This window comes from Hippichthys cyanospilos, chromosome 4 (assembly GCF_059441005.1).
Source record: "Hippichthys cyanospilos isolate Australia breed blue-spotted pipefish chromosome 4, RoL_Hcya_1.0, whole genome shotgun sequence".
Taxonomy (NCBI): Eukaryota; Metazoa; Chordata; class Actinopteri; order Syngnathiformes; family Syngnathidae; genus Hippichthys; species Hippichthys cyanospilos.
In genome coordinates this window covers 26,787,733-26,804,670 of record NC_142372.1, presented here as the reverse complement: position 1 = coordinate 26,804,670, position 16,938 = coordinate 26,787,733, and the positions used below count along the sequence as shown (strand labels likewise).

The following is a 16,938-nucleotide window of genomic DNA, read 5'->3' as shown; positions in this document are numbered from 1 at the left end:
CTTTCCAAGAGTTGAACCGAAGCCACCCTTTTAAGTCTTGTAGGTTGTAAGGATTGAGACTTGTCATGTATAGCTTCCCGTTCTGCTGGAAACACTCAATGAACCCATCTCTGTGGTACTTTGGTAGCTTACTCAGCAAGTGATTGTCATGCGAACAACAGTTAAATTCCATCCCTTGAGGTCCCTCCAAAGAGAGCCCTGCCTTGCAAGTGGACTCTTGAGGGCAAAGCTTTGAAACGTTTGTGCAATGCTGGACTTCACTTTAGACATAGTCAGAATAGCAGCTATTTTACTTTAAGCTAGCTGGTGGGGCTGACCATATTGGAGTTGTAGCGCATGCATTGTTGCGGAGTACGGCGAGGGATCACGGCGGCATGACTGGCCAATCATCTGAGCTTCTGGGAGTAATAGATGCTTGAGTAGCACATGGTATTTATACTTTTCACTCAGCTCAGGATAAGACGAGTAGATTGTCAAGAGCTAATATGACCCAATCTGTAGAGACATCAGGAATTTGGGTATTTTGCACGCCAAATAATGAGCGTTGTTGCAGATCAAAATTTCGTGGAGTCATAATCTGCCTTATTGCTTGTTGTGGCTGGGCCAGTAAAGGGTTGTGCTGGAATTGATGGTGCTGATTGTGTGGGTGCAGGTGCATTATAAGGCGTATTGTATGCTGAAAAAACATGAGGTGGAAGATTGCCCAATCCCGATGGACAGCTGGGGTAGCAAGCCATGGGTGGAGAATGTTGCAGTGACTGATGCATAGGGACAAATTCCACGTTGCTGTGAAGTTGCACTGACACTACTGGCTGTGATTGGACTGACCTGAACTGCTGTTGTTGGGCCAGTACTGGTGTCACCATACCAGATGACATGGTTTAGGATGGAGAAGTGGGAGTCACTGCAACAGATGTCTGCTTCGTGGCCGGTGGTGTATGAGCTGTCGGGTAAACAAATACTGGGGAAGAAGCGCTGACTGCATTTGTAGCAGTGGAAACATTGTGGTTGTCACAGAATGGTCATCAACTTCCGCTTCTTCCTCAAGGCACGCTGTAATGTGTTCCTGCAGCTCTTGGCGGCAACGTTGTTTTGCCTCATATTGCTCGAGTCAGTGCGCTGATTTATTTTCGTCCTATCCTCTTTCGCTCCTGGACATTGATTAGACAAGTTCTCTTAATGCTGTGGTGCTTAACAAGCCGTCTGGATAGAGGACAGGTCAAGTGCTATTGCTACCAGAGCGAAGACTCACATCTGCCTGTCCTCCATTTTTGCTGAGGTCGCTGCTCCTAATGACCCCTCTGGTCGGGGTAGGGGGAAGGGTCAGGGCTGACCTTTGTGGGTGGTAGAAAAGGATGTAGTCTTCCAGATGCTTAGGTGAGAGCAGTTGTCTCCCATGTCGCTGCGGGACATCAGGAGGGATGATATGTTCTTTAATGAAAACATTCAGTGGCAATCAATTGATCCGGCTTGAAGGGCCCTTGTGTTGAGAATTTGATCTCTGGACTGGTTATTTGATTTTTATTGACCAATACCAGGGGCTCCGGTAAGAGAGCACATATGTCTTCACATTGAACTCAACATTTATTTTGACTCAGGTATGGTGTAACACGTAGTACTTCAAGAATAACAAATCAACAACAGTCTTAAAGTCAGTAACTGTAAAGTGCAACATCAACACAAACGAACACATAAACAGAATAAACACTCATCGCTTACTAAACATGGGCAGTAGCGTGATTTATCAACATAAATGAACAGAAACTGTAATTGTTCGCTTACATTGTCATTCACTGTAATGTACCGAAGGGTGCACAGAGAACATAAAACAGGAAACGGAAATGCAGCGTGACCCGACAAAAGCATGCTCAGTTGAATTCGACAAATGATGGTGTACTTGCACTTCCGCTTCTTCTTCCCACCTCGAGGTGCTTGAAGGTCGCAAATGGAGGACAGATTAGAGACGTTAGCTGCGACGTGGACGTGCTTGTCAAAGGAACTGCCATTTATTGGCGACCGAGGGGCAACTCGCTTCTTCCTGGCCTCCACCGCCCCAAATAACACCCTAAATTCACTGTTCTTGCTTTTCTGCACAGACATTCGAAGACCTGTCAAGCGATTTGTACCCAGATCAATGAAACAGTTGGGAGACTTGTGCCTCAAACAACTACAGGCCGAGCTTAGAGAAACCCGGTACACACTTGCATCATTCATCCAACCTTAGAAAACCTTAACCACACCAAGGATGTATTCTTCCTCTTGCCTTTTTTTTATTCACTTTATTTCCAAAATACATAAAACTGCATCATCGACATCAGGAAGGCACAGATGGAGCAAGTGTTCACAAAAATCACCACTCCAACAAACGGGCCATCTCCTGATGATTGCGAACGCGGCCCATTTATTGCCCACCGGTCACTCACTAGCTCGAGATTTCCACGCTGCGCTTCTGTAACCGTTTCCAAAGCGACTGAGTGTACTCCAATAGCTCCTCTCCTCACACATGCAACGTTTGGCCGATTCCCTGGCAGCCACGATGGGATTTTCTGCGGCGGACATTTTCAAAGCGATGCCGCCATCACAATTTGAAGTCGGGTGCCCCCGCTTCAAATTAGTTCCCAAACTGTCAGAGCCGCAAATGGTCACTGCCGGCGCATCCCTGAGGGAGGGCCCGTGGTGGCGCCGTTCACAGATGCTGGTCCACTTGCGCCATGAGCATCCGCAGCTCGCCGAAGGCGCAGCCATGCCGGCCCACCTGTGCCGCTTTGCTCTTGACTACGTTGTTGATATTCTGCAGCTGCTTGCAGCACACGCGGCACTTCTGCTGCCTGAAAGGGGATACAGTCAAGGGGTCACACCGAGCTTCGTTAGGTCAGCGCATCGACTCACCGTTCCTCTCGTGTCACATCTACACCCACTGAAGGTCCCGCCCTCAGCGTTTCCCAGATGAGCGGCCAGAAATATTTCATGATGATCTTCAGGGATGTGCAGCCGCACTGCATGTAACTGATACAAACACACACAAACGCGTGCACATAAATTACAAACGTGTTCAGAGCATATGCGCAAGCCAGACATTCAAGCGACCTTTCATATTTACTCTGCAGCAGTTTGTCAATCTGAGGAAGACTGGTTGCGCACACGTCCAGTTTCCACAGCGCCCTGAAAACGCATACACCCATATGGAAGATGTCAGACAGCAGACGACTGCCGGTGCGCATCTGCCAGCGCGTGTGCCTGACGGCTGCATGTTGATGATGTTGAGGACGTCCACCACGATTGACAGGTCGTTCATGGCGACGGCGGCCTCCAGAGCACTCTGTGGACATGCGCACAAGTCAACTTGGAAAGCACAGTCAAAACGAAGCACTCAGACGCGAATAGAAATGCGTTTAACAACCACTTTTCAAAACGGGCAGCAAGGGGACGGCTGGCGCCCCGTCACCCACATCCCACATGAAATGCTAAGACATGCCATTTATGAGCACAGAAACCTTTCAGGTGATTGATTTAGGCTCTAATGACGTGTTCAGATGGAACGCGCCCAAGCGCGTCGTTAACGCTCTACGCAAGGCGTTTTGTCGCTGGGTCAAGATGGTCACTTTTGTGAAGTCACTTTTTTGTCGCGGAGGGTAGTGGAGTGAGCTTGCTGCGCACTTTATAGTGGGTCCAGAAAGAAGAGCACTGCTGAGAACTTTCACTTTTCTGGGACGTAGCAGAACCAATGTTTTCTTTGACAGCACCTTTATTCTTTTTAACACTGCGTGTCCATTGCTTTGCGGCAATACTCGTCTGCAAAAAAATATATAAATAAAAAAGGTTCAACGTCGCAATCAAGTGGCTGATAACAGTGCTAAGTACTGAACTGTCAATGCTGCACTGTCGTTATCTTGACACAGTAACTACAGTTCAATAGCTGTTAAAAAAGGAAGGAAACACCGCACATACCAGTTGTCCCAAGTCCTCCCTTCCGCCATTCTAGCAGCCATTGAAAGCTCAGCTGGCCGTGTTGGAAAGCTCTGGGTGACCGCAAACCGGCCGCCATGATTCATTCCTGCCCCGTGTGAGACGTTGAACGTTCCCAAAGTTGACTGGCTGTCACGACGCGACAAAAGTTAAAAATTTTAATTTCACGCGACAGGGCGGACGACTCTCGTTGCTCCATACAAGTCCATCGCGTCGCCTGACACGGCATTTTGCGAATTCCATTGAGAACAATACAAAACGGTCTGCTTTTACGACTCCATCGTGCTCCATCTGAACGCGGCATAAGGCTGTTTGGGCAGGCCGGATACCATGGGAGCTTTACCTTGATGCCGTAGCGCACCCACACCTCTTTGACGTTCTGCAGGTTTTTGTGTCGGTTGCTGAGCATGACGCACATGGTGGCATGGCCGTTGTGGATGTGGTTGAGAACGTCGGTCTCACTCAGGTCAGTACAAGGACGGCCCTGCGGGTGAGGGAAAAGCACGCGTTGGCTGTGCGCGAGGAACGCACCGAGACGAAAGGACACCTCACCAACAGGAAGTCAGCCACATTGAGGCCGGTGGGCTCATTCCGACTTGCCAGGAAGACCTGGGGCGGCGACGACTTTCGGTCAATGGGGAGGGTGGCTCGTTTTGCGCAGGCGACCACGGTTGGCTCCACCCTCTGGACGGGAGCGAAGGAAGCCAACGGCGAAGCCTGTGGTTGCATTGGCAAACCTTGAGAGAAGGCAGCCAGCACGCGTAGATAGGGAGGATGCGCTGTCGGCTGGCTGACCGGCTGTCGCTCAGGAAAAAGCGCCACGTTGTTGGCGGGTCCTTCTGAGGAGCGGGGAGTCAAGCGGGCGGTCAGATGCTGTACAGCGAGCTCACAGGACGACCAGTGGGTGACTCACCTTCCTCGGGCGGGGCGGGGAAAGGCTCCGATGTTCTGGGCGGCGTCCGAGCTGGAGGAAAAAGTGTAGGCAGCAGTGAGACAAGGGCGCCAGTCAGAAGTGAGCGTCATGGGCACCGTTAGGCGTACATATGACGTTGCGCGGCTGAAATATTTCCCGGTAGTCTTGAGCGTTGTGGATCTCGGCAGACGAAACTTTCTCATCTGCCTCGTCCTCGCTGGGGCTCTGCCTCTCGCCTTCGGGGCTCCGCCTCTCGGCCTCAGCGCTCCGCTTGAGGCTGAAGACATTGTCACGAGATGTGACCACGTCACATGGCCGCGCAGCACCCCTCCCAGGGCCTGACCCATGAGACGCTGAGGCCCGACACTCATAGTTGCGACGCAGTCCGCCCGATTTGGAGTCCGCAGGCTCTGCCACGCTTCCTGGGGTTGCTGGGGCGCCGCCTTTAGCAACTGCGGTGGGATCGCAGGCAGTGGCGCTCCTCTTGACGCGCTTCAGGTCCACAACGTATGTCGACACGCTGCTCATCTGGTAAGCCACTCCAATCTGACAAAAAGGAAAAAAAAAAGACACGTTATCACACAGAAGCACCCGCAAGCCACTCAACAACGCATCAAATGTGAACAGATTAGAAATAAAGTTTTGTGAACATGAAAAAAAAAAAGATGGTTGCAATAAAACAGGGGTGTCCAAACTTGATCCTAAAGGGCCTGTGTCCTCATGTTTTTCAGCTTTCTTCCCCGACACACCTGATTCAAATGATGGACCAGATTTGGACACCCTTGCGATAAAGTGCCCTCCTCTTGGACTATAGTAAAGAAATTTTCAAGTGATCCAACTGTACAGGTGATGCTTGGTGTTGTCATGCAGTTTGAGTACAGCCACTAATATGGGGTATTTTTTTAAGGGTTAATGAAAGGTCTACTGACTCAAACTCACAGTGTATTATCATAGCATATTTACATCACGTGCTATTTGTTTTGAAAGGCATTTTGCATGGGGACAACTTTTTACATCTTTTTCCAACTGTCAAGTAGTGTGTCTGGGCGTATCCCCATTTGAGAATCACCTCCAATGACGCGAACAAATGCAACGACAACAGGAAATGCAAAAAGGGGGTGGGACTCCCTACATGAGGAGGAGGGATGATGTGATGCCAATGTTTTTGTCAGTTGTCGTATTAAAATAGTATATTAACATTCGAACACAAGCTGGCAAAAAGTGCGCTTGCGGAAGGTCCACCGCTGATATTTTTCAGCACTTGGAGCAAGGCAATGCCAAGCGCTGAGTCCGCGTGCACGGATTCTTACCGCGGACTGACGCATGGAGTTAGGCCGGCTTGGTTGAAAGCCTTAGCCCGAGTGATACGCACCAGCTGCTGGTTGCAGAGTGTGAGGTCGGCCACCCGGCCCCAGCCCACCGTCACCGCGTCCAGCCAGCGTTCGGGCTCCCATGCGCACACGCGGAGTACGTCGGCGTGGCCGCTGAAAAGGCAGCCGCCATCTGCGCTGAACATCATGCACCTGCAAACACATATGCCATTTTTGTCATCCCGTTGAGTAATTGGCCTCAGACAACATTGAATGTTGAGGATAATAAAGTCATGAAGCCACGTTTATGACAACGTGACTTTTAAGTCTACCCGTGAGTGTACAGAACAAACTCTAAATGAAGTTCATGTTCTAATTTGAGAATGCGACCAGTAACTTTGGAAGTTCCATTGATTTATGAAGTACTGTTGACAGACGCTCAAATCTTTCTCTCCCTTTGTCCCAGCTGCCAATTTGGCACAACAAGGAACTGCTTTTCACTTAAAGGGACACTGTGTAAGATTTAGACCGTTTTTTTATTACAGACAGCCGGAGGTGCTGCATTTACATTGTCAGTAGCTATAGCATGGCAGCCTTCAGAGAAATGCCAGCCCACATGTAATATGCAGTAATTTAATGATGACTACACCTACGATGATATTTAAAACAAACTGCTGGTCTTTAAGAATACATTTATTTACAAGATTTTGAAATTTATAATCATGTATTCCTTTTTAATGAAAAATGGTCTAAATCTTACACAGTGTTCCTTTAAAAGAAAGGGTTAGGGTTATTTTGGGGCCAACTAATTAAGCGGGGCAAGAGAACACTCATTCAAGCTCAAACCTTTCCTACGCTAAGCGAGGCCCGCAATGGAGCGGTCAGAGTGCCTCCCCTTTTGACTTTTGCGCCCATGACTAGGACTCACCTGACTGCTGTTGTGTCCTGCAGCGCCCCCACCTGGCAGAACTTCTCCAGATCCCACAGCCTCAGCCACCTTCACACACACGTAAGTCGAGTTAGGCAGGCGTGTGCGCGCGTGGGGACAAAGTCCCGACGAGGCTGCAGTGGCACCTGTCCGCGCCGCCTGAAGCCAGCAGGTACTCATTGGGGTGGAACTGAATGGCGCCCACAGCGGCCGTGTGCGCCGTGAACTCCACGATTGTCTTGGCCTGCTTCAGGTCCCACAGCTGCAGCGCAACAACAACAAAACATGCTTACACCTTAAAACTTTCACATTCAGAAGTTGCCTCACTATTGATTCATTATCAGTCTCGTATGTGCTTGACAATCCCTTGAATAAAGGGTGACAAAACAATACATCTTCGCTCATGAATAACATTTTACCATTCATGCTAGGGTGGCAAAACACCATGCTCGCTTTGGTCTTTTCTGCCAAGTTAGGAAGGGTAATTTTTTTGGGGTTGGTTGGTTTTTAGGTCCATAAGTTGCCAGAGAACTAGCGGAAGAAAAGTACGGGGTCTCTCTCACTTTACCTTAATGGTGCAGTCGTCACTGGCCGACGCCAACCACTTTCCGTCTGGGCTGAAGGCCAAACAGCGGACGGCTGCAGTATGACCCTGGAAGAGGCCACCCGTCATGTGATCTCTGGACCACCGACCGGCAGATGACTGCATTCTTACCTTGTATCTGTAAATGGGGCCTTTTCTCCGCACGTCCCACATCTGACGGGTCAATGGACATCAAACAGTCACCTGACATGAGCTGACGCGTGCATGCATGCAAGCACACAAAACACACCTTGATGTTTGTGTCAGTGGAGCCCGACACCAAAAAGTCTCCAAAAGGATGGAAACCAAGACTGGTGATGCTGGATTTGTGTCCCGCGAGGGTTCGTAACACTGGGCACACACAGCGCATGCGGCTTGTTGTACCCAACTTTCAAGTCCACAAACACAAAAGGGGGCAGCTTCTGAGTGGAAGCCAGAACGAAAAAAAACCAAAGTGCCATATGGCAAGGGACTGCCAAACTGCATTGAGCGGGAAGCGCAGGCGCAAAAGCTGACAGGTGCAAGAGGAGGAGGAAGGGCAAAAGGGGACCAAGGAAGACTTCTGACTCTTGGCGGCCTCCAGGTCCCACACGAGGATGGATCCCGACTGCGAGCCAGTGGCCAGCTGCTCCTCCGTTGTGCTGAAATGGACGGACTCCACCGGTTTCCTGTGGCCGCACAGACTCTGACGGACGCACGCATAGAGGTCACAAAGAGTGGACCTTGGGTAGGTGGGTGGGGGGTGGGAGGCAGCAAGTACCATGATGCAGTTGGCCTTGCTGACCGACCAGATGTTGACTTTGCAATCCTCGCCTCCGCTCGCCAGGAGGCGCCCCGTGCTTTTGCCTAGAGAGGCGCAGCAAACGCGACTGGCCTGAGCCTCAAACTCTTCTGCATGCACGTACACACACAGGCAGGCACACACACACACACACACAAACATACAGGATAAGCAGCAGGCGGAAAGAGCAGGCCAACGTCAGAATACGCGGAAGGTTAGTGAGACTCACGCAGTCGCCACGAGATCTTGGTGGTGCCGGCGGCCGCTGCCATGCCTACACTCCGCACCATACGGCGTTCCGACCTCTGTTGATATGAAGCAAATGTTTGCAAAATGTTGTCGCAGAACTTCTATGCAAAGGGCATATCGCACATCATGTGAAAGGCCGTAGACTGGCTGACAGAACTAGCAGTATCACAGTGATTTTAAATTTTGATTCTGCAAGTACTGGGAGTTCTTCTTCTATTCAAAGACAAATGAGAGAAACAGACATTAACAGCAGCCAGGGAAGATGGAAGGCTGAGCTTCCACGCTAGCGACCTGGTGTTACAGTTCAACTGACTAACTTACTTCCGGCGCCGTCGCGAGTGGTAGCCTTTCCAGCAGCTCCGTGTTATTTTGTGTTACTTTTCGTTCTTTTTCTATGGATATGGACTTTAATTCTATGGATATGGACTTTAACGCACATAAACGCGTTTACACGAGAAAGCAACTCCTTGCCCTGAAAAAGTCCCGTGCCGGTGAGATCCCACATTTACCTGACGAGGTAAGGAGACCTTATCGTGGCTGCAGAGCTGGAGCCAAGCTAAAGGCTAAGCGGCTAGCGGCGAAGTGGCGATACAAGCCTTCTGTCCCGTCTGTGATCATGGGAAATGTGAACTCACTACCAAACAAGACCGACGAACTGGCTGCGCTGGTGAAAAATATCAGAGCCTACAGGGAGTGCAGTTTGCTGTGCTTTACTGAAACGTGGCTCACGGCTAGCATCCCGGACGCCAACGTGGAGCTACCCGGCTTCAGCACAGTTAGGGCAGACAGAGACACAAAAGCCTGCGGGAAACGGAAAGGAGGCGGACTCGCTATGTACGTGAATACAAGATGGTGTAATCCCGGACATATAAATACAAAGATTTCCACCTGCTGCAGGGACATCGAACTTTTGGCCGTAAGTTTGCGTCCCTATTACTTGCCTAGAGAGTTCGGAACCGCCATTGTGGTCATTGTTTACATCCCACCGCGCGCCAACGCGGACGTAGCGTGTGACGTCATCCACTCCGCTGTGGCTAAACTACAAACACAGCACCCCGAGGCCATTCTGTTAATCACTGGGGACTTCAATCATGTGACTCTGGACAAAACATTACCTGCTTTCTTCCAGTATGTGGACTGTAACACCAGGGGAAATAGGACCATTGACCTGCTGTATGCAAACATTAAGGATGCATACAGTGCTACTCCACTGCCTGCACTGGGGAAAGCAGACCATAACCTCATTCTGCTTCAGCCCCACTACAAACCAAAAGTGAGGAGGCTACCAGCAACCACACGCTCATTCAGGAAGTGGTCTACTGAGGCAGAGCAGGCTCTGAGAGACTGCTTTGAATCTACAGACTGGGATGTACTGCAGGGGTCACATGGGGGAGACATTGAGGAGGTGGCAAACTGCACTACAGACTACATCAACTTCTGCATGGACACTGTTGTTCCTGTAAGAACTGTTCGCTGCTATGCTAACAATAAGCCCTGGATCACTAGCGACATCAAAGGCCTTCTGAACCAGAAGAAGAGGGCCTTTAAAGACGGTGATCAGCAGGAGCTAAAGCGGGTGCAGAGGGAGCTCAGAGTCCAGCTCCGGGAGGCGAAGGAGCAGTACAGGAGGAAATTGGAGCGGAAGCTGCAGAACAACAGCATAAAGGAGGTGTGGGATGGAATGAAGACTATCACCGGCTGCAGCACAAAGCGGGGTGCTGCCATGGAAGGAGATAGGGGGAGAGTCAACCAGCTGAATAACTTTTTCAACAGGTTTGACCACCCCCACTCGTTCCCACCCCGGAGTACTGCGGCTTCCCTCCTAGCTCACCCTCCCCCCCTAGACACCAGCACAGAGGAGGACATCTCCCCCCCACCCAAGATCACTGCAGCCCAGGTGTGTGGAGAGCTGAGGAGGCTGCGACCCAACAAGGCAGCAGGTCCAGATGGAGTATCCCCGCGACTGCTGAAGGCTTGTGCGTTGGAGCTGGGAGACCCTCTACAGCGCATCTTCAACCTGAGCCTGCAACGGGGGAGGGTCCCCCAGCTGTGGAAGACATCCTGCATTATCCCAGTCCCAAAGAAACCACGACCGGAGGAGCTCAACGACTTCAGGCCGGTCGCCCTGACATCACACGTGATGAAGACCATGGAGCGGTTGCTGCTACACCACCTGAGGCCACAGGTCCGCCATGCCACTGACCCCCTGCAGTTTGCCTACCAGGAGAAGGTAGGAGTGGAGGACGCTATAATCTATATGCTACACCGATCCCTCTCTCACCTGGACAGTGGCAGTGGTGCAGTGAGGATTACTTTTTTGGACTTCTCCAGCGCCTTCAACACCATACAGCCTCTGCTGCTCAGTGGTAAACTGACAGAGATGGGAGTAGGCTCACACCTTGTGGCATGGATTACGGACTACCTGACAGGCAGACCCCAGTACGTGAGACTGGGGGGCTGTACGTCCGACACTGTTGTCAGCAGCACAGGAGCGCCACAGGGGACCGTGCTGTCTCCTGTCCTGTTCACCCTGTATACGTCAGACTTCCAGTACAACTCTGAGTCCTGCCACGTGCAGAAGTTTGCAGATGACACTGCTATCGTGGGATGTATCAGGAGTGGGCAGGAGGGGGAGTACAGGAAACTGATCCAGGACTTTGTCTCATGGAGCGACGCTAACCATCTGCACCTGAACACCACCAAGACCAGGGAGATGGTGGTGGACTTCAGGAGGCCTAAACCCCATCCGGAACCAGTAACCATCAAAGGAGAATGTGTAGAGTTTGTCCAGACCTACAAATACCTGGGTGTGCAGCTGGACAATAAACTGGATTGGACTACCAACACAGAAGCTCTGTGCAGGAAAGGACAGAGCCGACTGTACTTCCTCAGAAGGCTGGCGTCCTTCAACATCTGCAAAAAGCTCCTGCAGATGTTCTACCAGACTGTTGTGGCGAGCGCCCTCCTCTACGCAGTAGTGTGCTGGGGAGACAGCACCAAGAAGAAGGACGCCTCGCGTCTGGATAAACTGGTGAGGAAGGCGGGCTTGGTTGTGGGCACAGAGCTGGACAGTCTGACAACTGTGGCTGAGCGACGAGCGCTAAACAAGCTGCTATCAATCATGGACAATCCAACACATCCACTACACAGCATCATCCACAGACAGAGGAGCTGCTTCAGTGACAGATTGCTGTCACTGTCCTGCTCCACGGACAGGCTGAGGAGATCATTCCTCCCCCATGCCATGAGGCTCTTCAACTCCACCCGGGGCAGTAAAAGCTCACATTAAACTCTAAACCTCATACTCTGCACTGCACTATTCACTTTATACAAGCACCTTAATTATACTTGCACTAGACTCCAACGATTCACACTATTCTGTTTACACTGTTAACAAGCACCTTAAGTATACTTCTGTACTGGACTTATGTGTATCTTGTGTATTTTATTTCTCATATTTTATATCTCGACTTGAGGATACTGCTGGAAATGTGAATTTCCCTACGGGGATGAATAAAGTATCTATCTATCTATCTATCTATCTATCTATCTATCTATCTATCTATCTGACTCCCAGATTAACTGGCTCCCAATTCCAGATGTGGATCTACTGTTGACTTATTTTCTGTTTCCTGAATGGAGATTCGTCACAAGCAACATGGAAATTGTTTAACGGTCTGTTTTTCAATAAACACTCGAAACAAAGCTACTCCTTTTCAACTTCTAATTGTCTGCAGAAAAATGTGAATATTGTAAAAAACTAAAATCAATAAAAATAAGTGTCACAAGTCAGACTTGAACCCACGTGGAGGACGAGTAAATGACGCACCTGCACGTGCGTTATCCACTACGCTACTTGGTATTCAATTTTGGTTGCGCAAAAGTAATTCCTGTAGACCTAAACAAGTGTGCCAGCAGGTGCACAGTTTAATCTGGTGCTAAATTTGACTATGCCCATGTTAACTGGCTCTGGGGAAGCAACTTGACAGGGTCGCGATGGTCTTGCATTCACGTCAATATAAATTTATGCCTTACACTGAACTCAATGATGACCGCTACAAGTATGCATACATACAAAAAAATTGATGTCAGAAAGACGCATATATGTGTTTCAACAGCAACTTTTACCGATTGGGGGAAACCAACCAGAGTACAGACCACCCCCTTTATCACAACGTCGTAAAATTTAGTAAAATTCATCAACTATATCTCGATGCTATGCTGACAAATTTTCAGTTTATTTACTCTTACGGGGTTAGCACAATACATGAAAGTGTAAAAAATGACATTTTTGTCTGTAACTACGTGGTGCTATAATTATTTGAAAATTTATCATGCAAATGTTTTAAGGCAGTAAAAAGTAAATTTTCTGTAAAGTTTCAGATTTTTCGAAGCTTGCACTTTGGAGGTATTAAGGTTTTTGTCACTCATGGCGAAGGAAATTTGAAACACATTTTGAAACCCCGCCCCCATCATATATGTTGACCGATCTTCACAAATATGTGGTCAGTTGTGGCCCTATGTCTGATAATAGAGCACAGCCAAGGGCCGCTTATCCGGCATGTTTTGGAGGTTTCTGTCCTCCTACCACACCTGATTGAAATGATCAGCTCATCAGCAAGCTCAGCGGAAGCCTGACAACAAACCTGATCATTTGAATCAGCTGCATTGGATGACGGAAACGTCAAAAATATGCAGGATAAGAGGCCCTCGACGACCGGGTTTGGACATGCCTGGTTTAAGAGCTATTAATAGGAGTTTGGTACCTGCAAACGTCCAAAAACGGTCCAAAAAGGCACATAAAAAAATTCTTACTCTGGTTCTGTACATCCTAGCATATGACGCTCTATATCTTTTTTGTAGGTCTTGAGGCCCTACATATGCCTAAAGTATTTCATAGCTCTAGGTGAAACGGGCCGTGACCCAGTAGAAGTGTTTGACTCTAGGTGGCGCTAAAAATCAATTTTTTAGATTTTATGTAAGAAAACACCAAAATATAAAATTTTACAGCAGGCCCAACAAGCAAATTTTGGTGACTTTTCGTGCATGTTTAGGCCCTCAAAAATGTGATTCATTCAGGAGAATAATAATTATAACTAGAGCTGCAAGCAGCTATAAAGGGCCCCCGCAGACCTGTGCACGTTGGGGTATGAACAGGCTTTTATTGTTACAATTTTGTGACTTTCAATGCCGTATAGGCCACACCCACTGTGGAAACATCGTACTGATTTGTGGAGGGAATAAGGCATGGCTACTAGCTTTTAAGAAAACATTTAAGGGATATCACTTTAAGGGGCTCAGCAGAGTACACATAAAAACATTAAGGATTTGCTATATTTTTTGCTGCCACTAGGTGGCGCTCGTACTATGATATAAAATAGGCTTATAGGTGTGTTTCACATTGGACCCCCATCCCAAATATGAAGTTTTAAAAATATCAGATCGTCTAGGTCCAATTACAGCAACTTTTACCGTTTTGGGGAGACATCGGATTTTGAGTTGGCATAGAGGCCAAGCCCTTTATTGAAAACTCATAAAAGTTGAGAACCTTAATGTTCCAATGTGTCATAGCTTTTCTGATCATTTTTGAGTTCATTTAGTGTGAAGGGAATCATATACTAGGTTGTTATCATTATGTGCTTAGTTCATTGTTACCCATTTATGCAATCCTAGTTCATCTTGACCCGGTCCTTAGATAGAGCTGTTGACGCACGAAAGTGTGAGCCGGGACCTTGGCCCAGCTGCCGGTGGCGCCCGGCTGGCTCTTTTGTTGTGTCTTGTAATCTGCTATGCTTCTACTCAATAAAAGCCAGGGGGGGACGGCTGGGCAGTGAAAAACTAGCGTTGGAAGACCCACGAGTTACATTTGCCCAAGCTTTTTTCCCTATGCCCGGCATAGAAAAGTCAATCTTGGCTGGTCTGAGTTACTCTTTTTGCTGTTTAAGCAGCTAGGCTTGTCCTAGTCTTCTTTTCTGAGATTTCTCTGACATTTAGTCAAACAGGCATTTCAAAGTACATAAAAGTATAAAAAATTAGATTTTTGTCCGCCACTGGGTGGCGCTGTAAATGATTTGAAAGCTTATCACATAGCTGTATTATTGCATCACTTTTAAAGGCCCAGGAAAGTTTCAGATGGTTTGAAGCTGTCATAGCTGAGTTATTAAGATTTTTGTCACTCTTGGCGAAGGAAGTATTAAACATAATTTGAAGCTCCGCCCCCATCTTTTATGTCAAGAGATCTTCACGATATTTGGACTATGTGTGTCCATCAGTTGGATAATGATTCATGCCAAAGTTGAAGGTAATGGGGTGAATCGTTTAAGATAAAAAGGCACTAGTTTGAGACCAGCTAATGTCTAAGAATGGGACAAAACTGCACATTAAAAAAATTCATAACAATTTTTCTGTACATCCTTGCACATCACTTCTATTGACTTTTTTTGTAGGTCTTACAGTCCTTCATTTGCCTACAAAGTTTCATAGCTGTAGGTCAAACCAAACAGGATTGACTGTAATCTTTTGACTAATGACATTTTTTGCAGCCACTAGGTGGCGCTAGCTTAAAACTGGAATATATTTTTGTCGATATGTTCAGGAGAATATTTTCATCCAATATGTGAAATTGTGAGAAGATCAGATCATCTGGGTCAAATTACAACAACTTTTACTGGACAGATAAAGCTTCGGAATGAAAATGGTCAAAGAGGCCACGCCCATTATCGAAAATGCGTAAAATTTGGTGGAGGTCAGCAGGGCTGTCTAGAGGCTTTTCAGACTTAATTTCAGCGATATTACTTCAAAGGGCTCAGCTAAACACATAAAAACGTTTAAAAAATGCTATATTTTTGGCTGCCACTAGGTGGCGCTCGCACTATAACAAAAAATACGTTGATAGGTGTATTCCGCATTGGAAACCCATTAAATATATGAAGTTTAGACAAGATAATATCATCTGGGACCAAACACAGCAACTTTGTTTGTTTTGGCGAGACATCAGACTGACATTTTTGTTTGCCACTAGATGGCCTTATAAGCAATTGAAGATTTTTTTAAACACTTGTGTTAAGGGCTTGAGTCTTCATGTGTCTGTGAAGTTTCAGATTTTTCCAAGCTTGGAAAGCTGAGTTATAAAGGTTTGTTTCACATGTGGCAAAGTAATCATCAAAGGCATAATATGAAGCCCCGCCCCCAACATATTTGATGGCGGATCGTCACGAAAATTTGAACAATTGTGCCTCACAGTCAGATAAAACATCACAGCAAATTTGAAGTCGATCGGGTCAAGCGTTTGGGAGAAAAAAGGAGCAGTTCGGGACCTGCAAATGAGCAAAAACGGGCCAAAAGTGCACATTCAAAAATTCATAACTCTCTTTCTGTACATCTGAGCACATGGCTCACGCTGACTTTTTTGTAGGGCTCGAGGTCCTACATAAGGCTACAAATTTTTGGAGCTCTAGGTCAAACGGGCCGGGAGTGAGAGGCTATTTTCCACTCATAAGGCCATTTTGGGGCCAATTACAGCCACTTTTTTCGTTTTGGCGAGTCATCTGACTTTGAGGTGGCGTGCAGACTACGCCCATTATCGAAAAGTCATAAAATTTTGAAACCTTAATATTCCATGTCTTATTGATATTCTGACCAATTTTCATTTGTTGTACTCAAACAGACTGAGCACAATACATGAAAGTGTAAAAAATGACATTTTAATCAACCACTAGGCGGCGCTAGTAGGTATTTAAAAAAACTTTTTTCAAAGGTGTTAAAGACATAAGTTTCCATGTATCTATGAAGTTTTAGATTTTTTTAAGCTAGTACAACAAAGTTATTAAGGTTTATGTCACTCTTGGCGAAGGAAAAATTGAACACATAATTTGAAGCCACGCCCCTATCATATATGCCAGCGGATCTGCACCAAATTTTGCCCACTTGTGCCCCTACGTGTGAATATGGACCACAGCAAATTTGAAGGTGATTGAGTAAAGCGTTTAGGAGAAACAAGGAGCAGTTTGGGACCTGCAAACGTGCAAAAATGGGCCAAAAATGCACATTCAAAAATTCATAACTCTTTTTCTGTACATCTGAGCACATGGCTCGCGCTGACTTTTTAGTAGGTCTGTAGGTCCTACATATGCCTAAAAATTTTCGTAGCTCTAGGTCAAACGGGCCGGGACCAGGTGCACTTTTTCGACCTTAGGTGGCGCTGCAGAG

General features: G+C 47.6%; 1 protein-coding gene across 1 annotated transcript in view; it reads right to left on the bottom strand.

Annotated features, from left to right (window-relative positions):
- Positions 1-1,565: 1,565 nt before the first annotated feature.
- The window catches only part of katnb1 (katanin p80 (WD repeat containing) subunit B 1), a 41,812-nt gene continuing 26,439 nt past the window's right edge, over positions 1,566-16,938 (bottom strand). The window contains exons 2-20 of the mRNA XM_088413336.1: positions 8,711-8,786; positions 8,461-8,591; positions 8,268-8,385; positions 7,951-8,051; positions 7,833-7,874; positions 7,686-7,769; positions 7,264-7,379; positions 7,118-7,186; positions 6,252-6,402; positions 5,223-5,425; positions 5,008-5,156; positions 4,880-4,930; positions 4,762-4,805; positions 4,519-4,683; positions 4,310-4,450; positions 3,243-3,319; positions 3,088-3,162; positions 2,890-3,006; positions 1,566-2,828 (exon numbers count right to left, since the gene is read on the bottom strand). Coding sequence (XP_088269462.1) covers positions 2,687-2,828; positions 2,890-3,006; positions 3,088-3,162; positions 3,243-3,319; positions 4,310-4,450; positions 4,519-4,683; positions 4,762-4,805; positions 4,880-4,930; positions 5,008-5,156; positions 5,223-5,425; positions 6,252-6,402; positions 7,118-7,186; positions 7,264-7,379; positions 7,686-7,769; positions 7,833-7,874; positions 7,951-8,051; positions 8,268-8,385; positions 8,461-8,591; positions 8,711-8,771 — 2,037 coding nt within the window. The 5' untranslated portion in view covers positions 8,772-8,786 and the 3' untranslated portion in view covers positions 1,566-2,686. The remainder of the gene's footprint in view (positions 2,829-2,889; positions 3,007-3,087; positions 3,163-3,242; positions 3,320-4,309; positions 4,451-4,518; positions 4,684-4,761; positions 4,806-4,879; positions 4,931-5,007; positions 5,157-5,222; positions 5,426-6,251; positions 6,403-7,117; positions 7,187-7,263; positions 7,380-7,685; positions 7,770-7,832; positions 7,875-7,950; positions 8,052-8,267; positions 8,386-8,460; positions 8,592-8,710; positions 8,787-16,938) is intronic.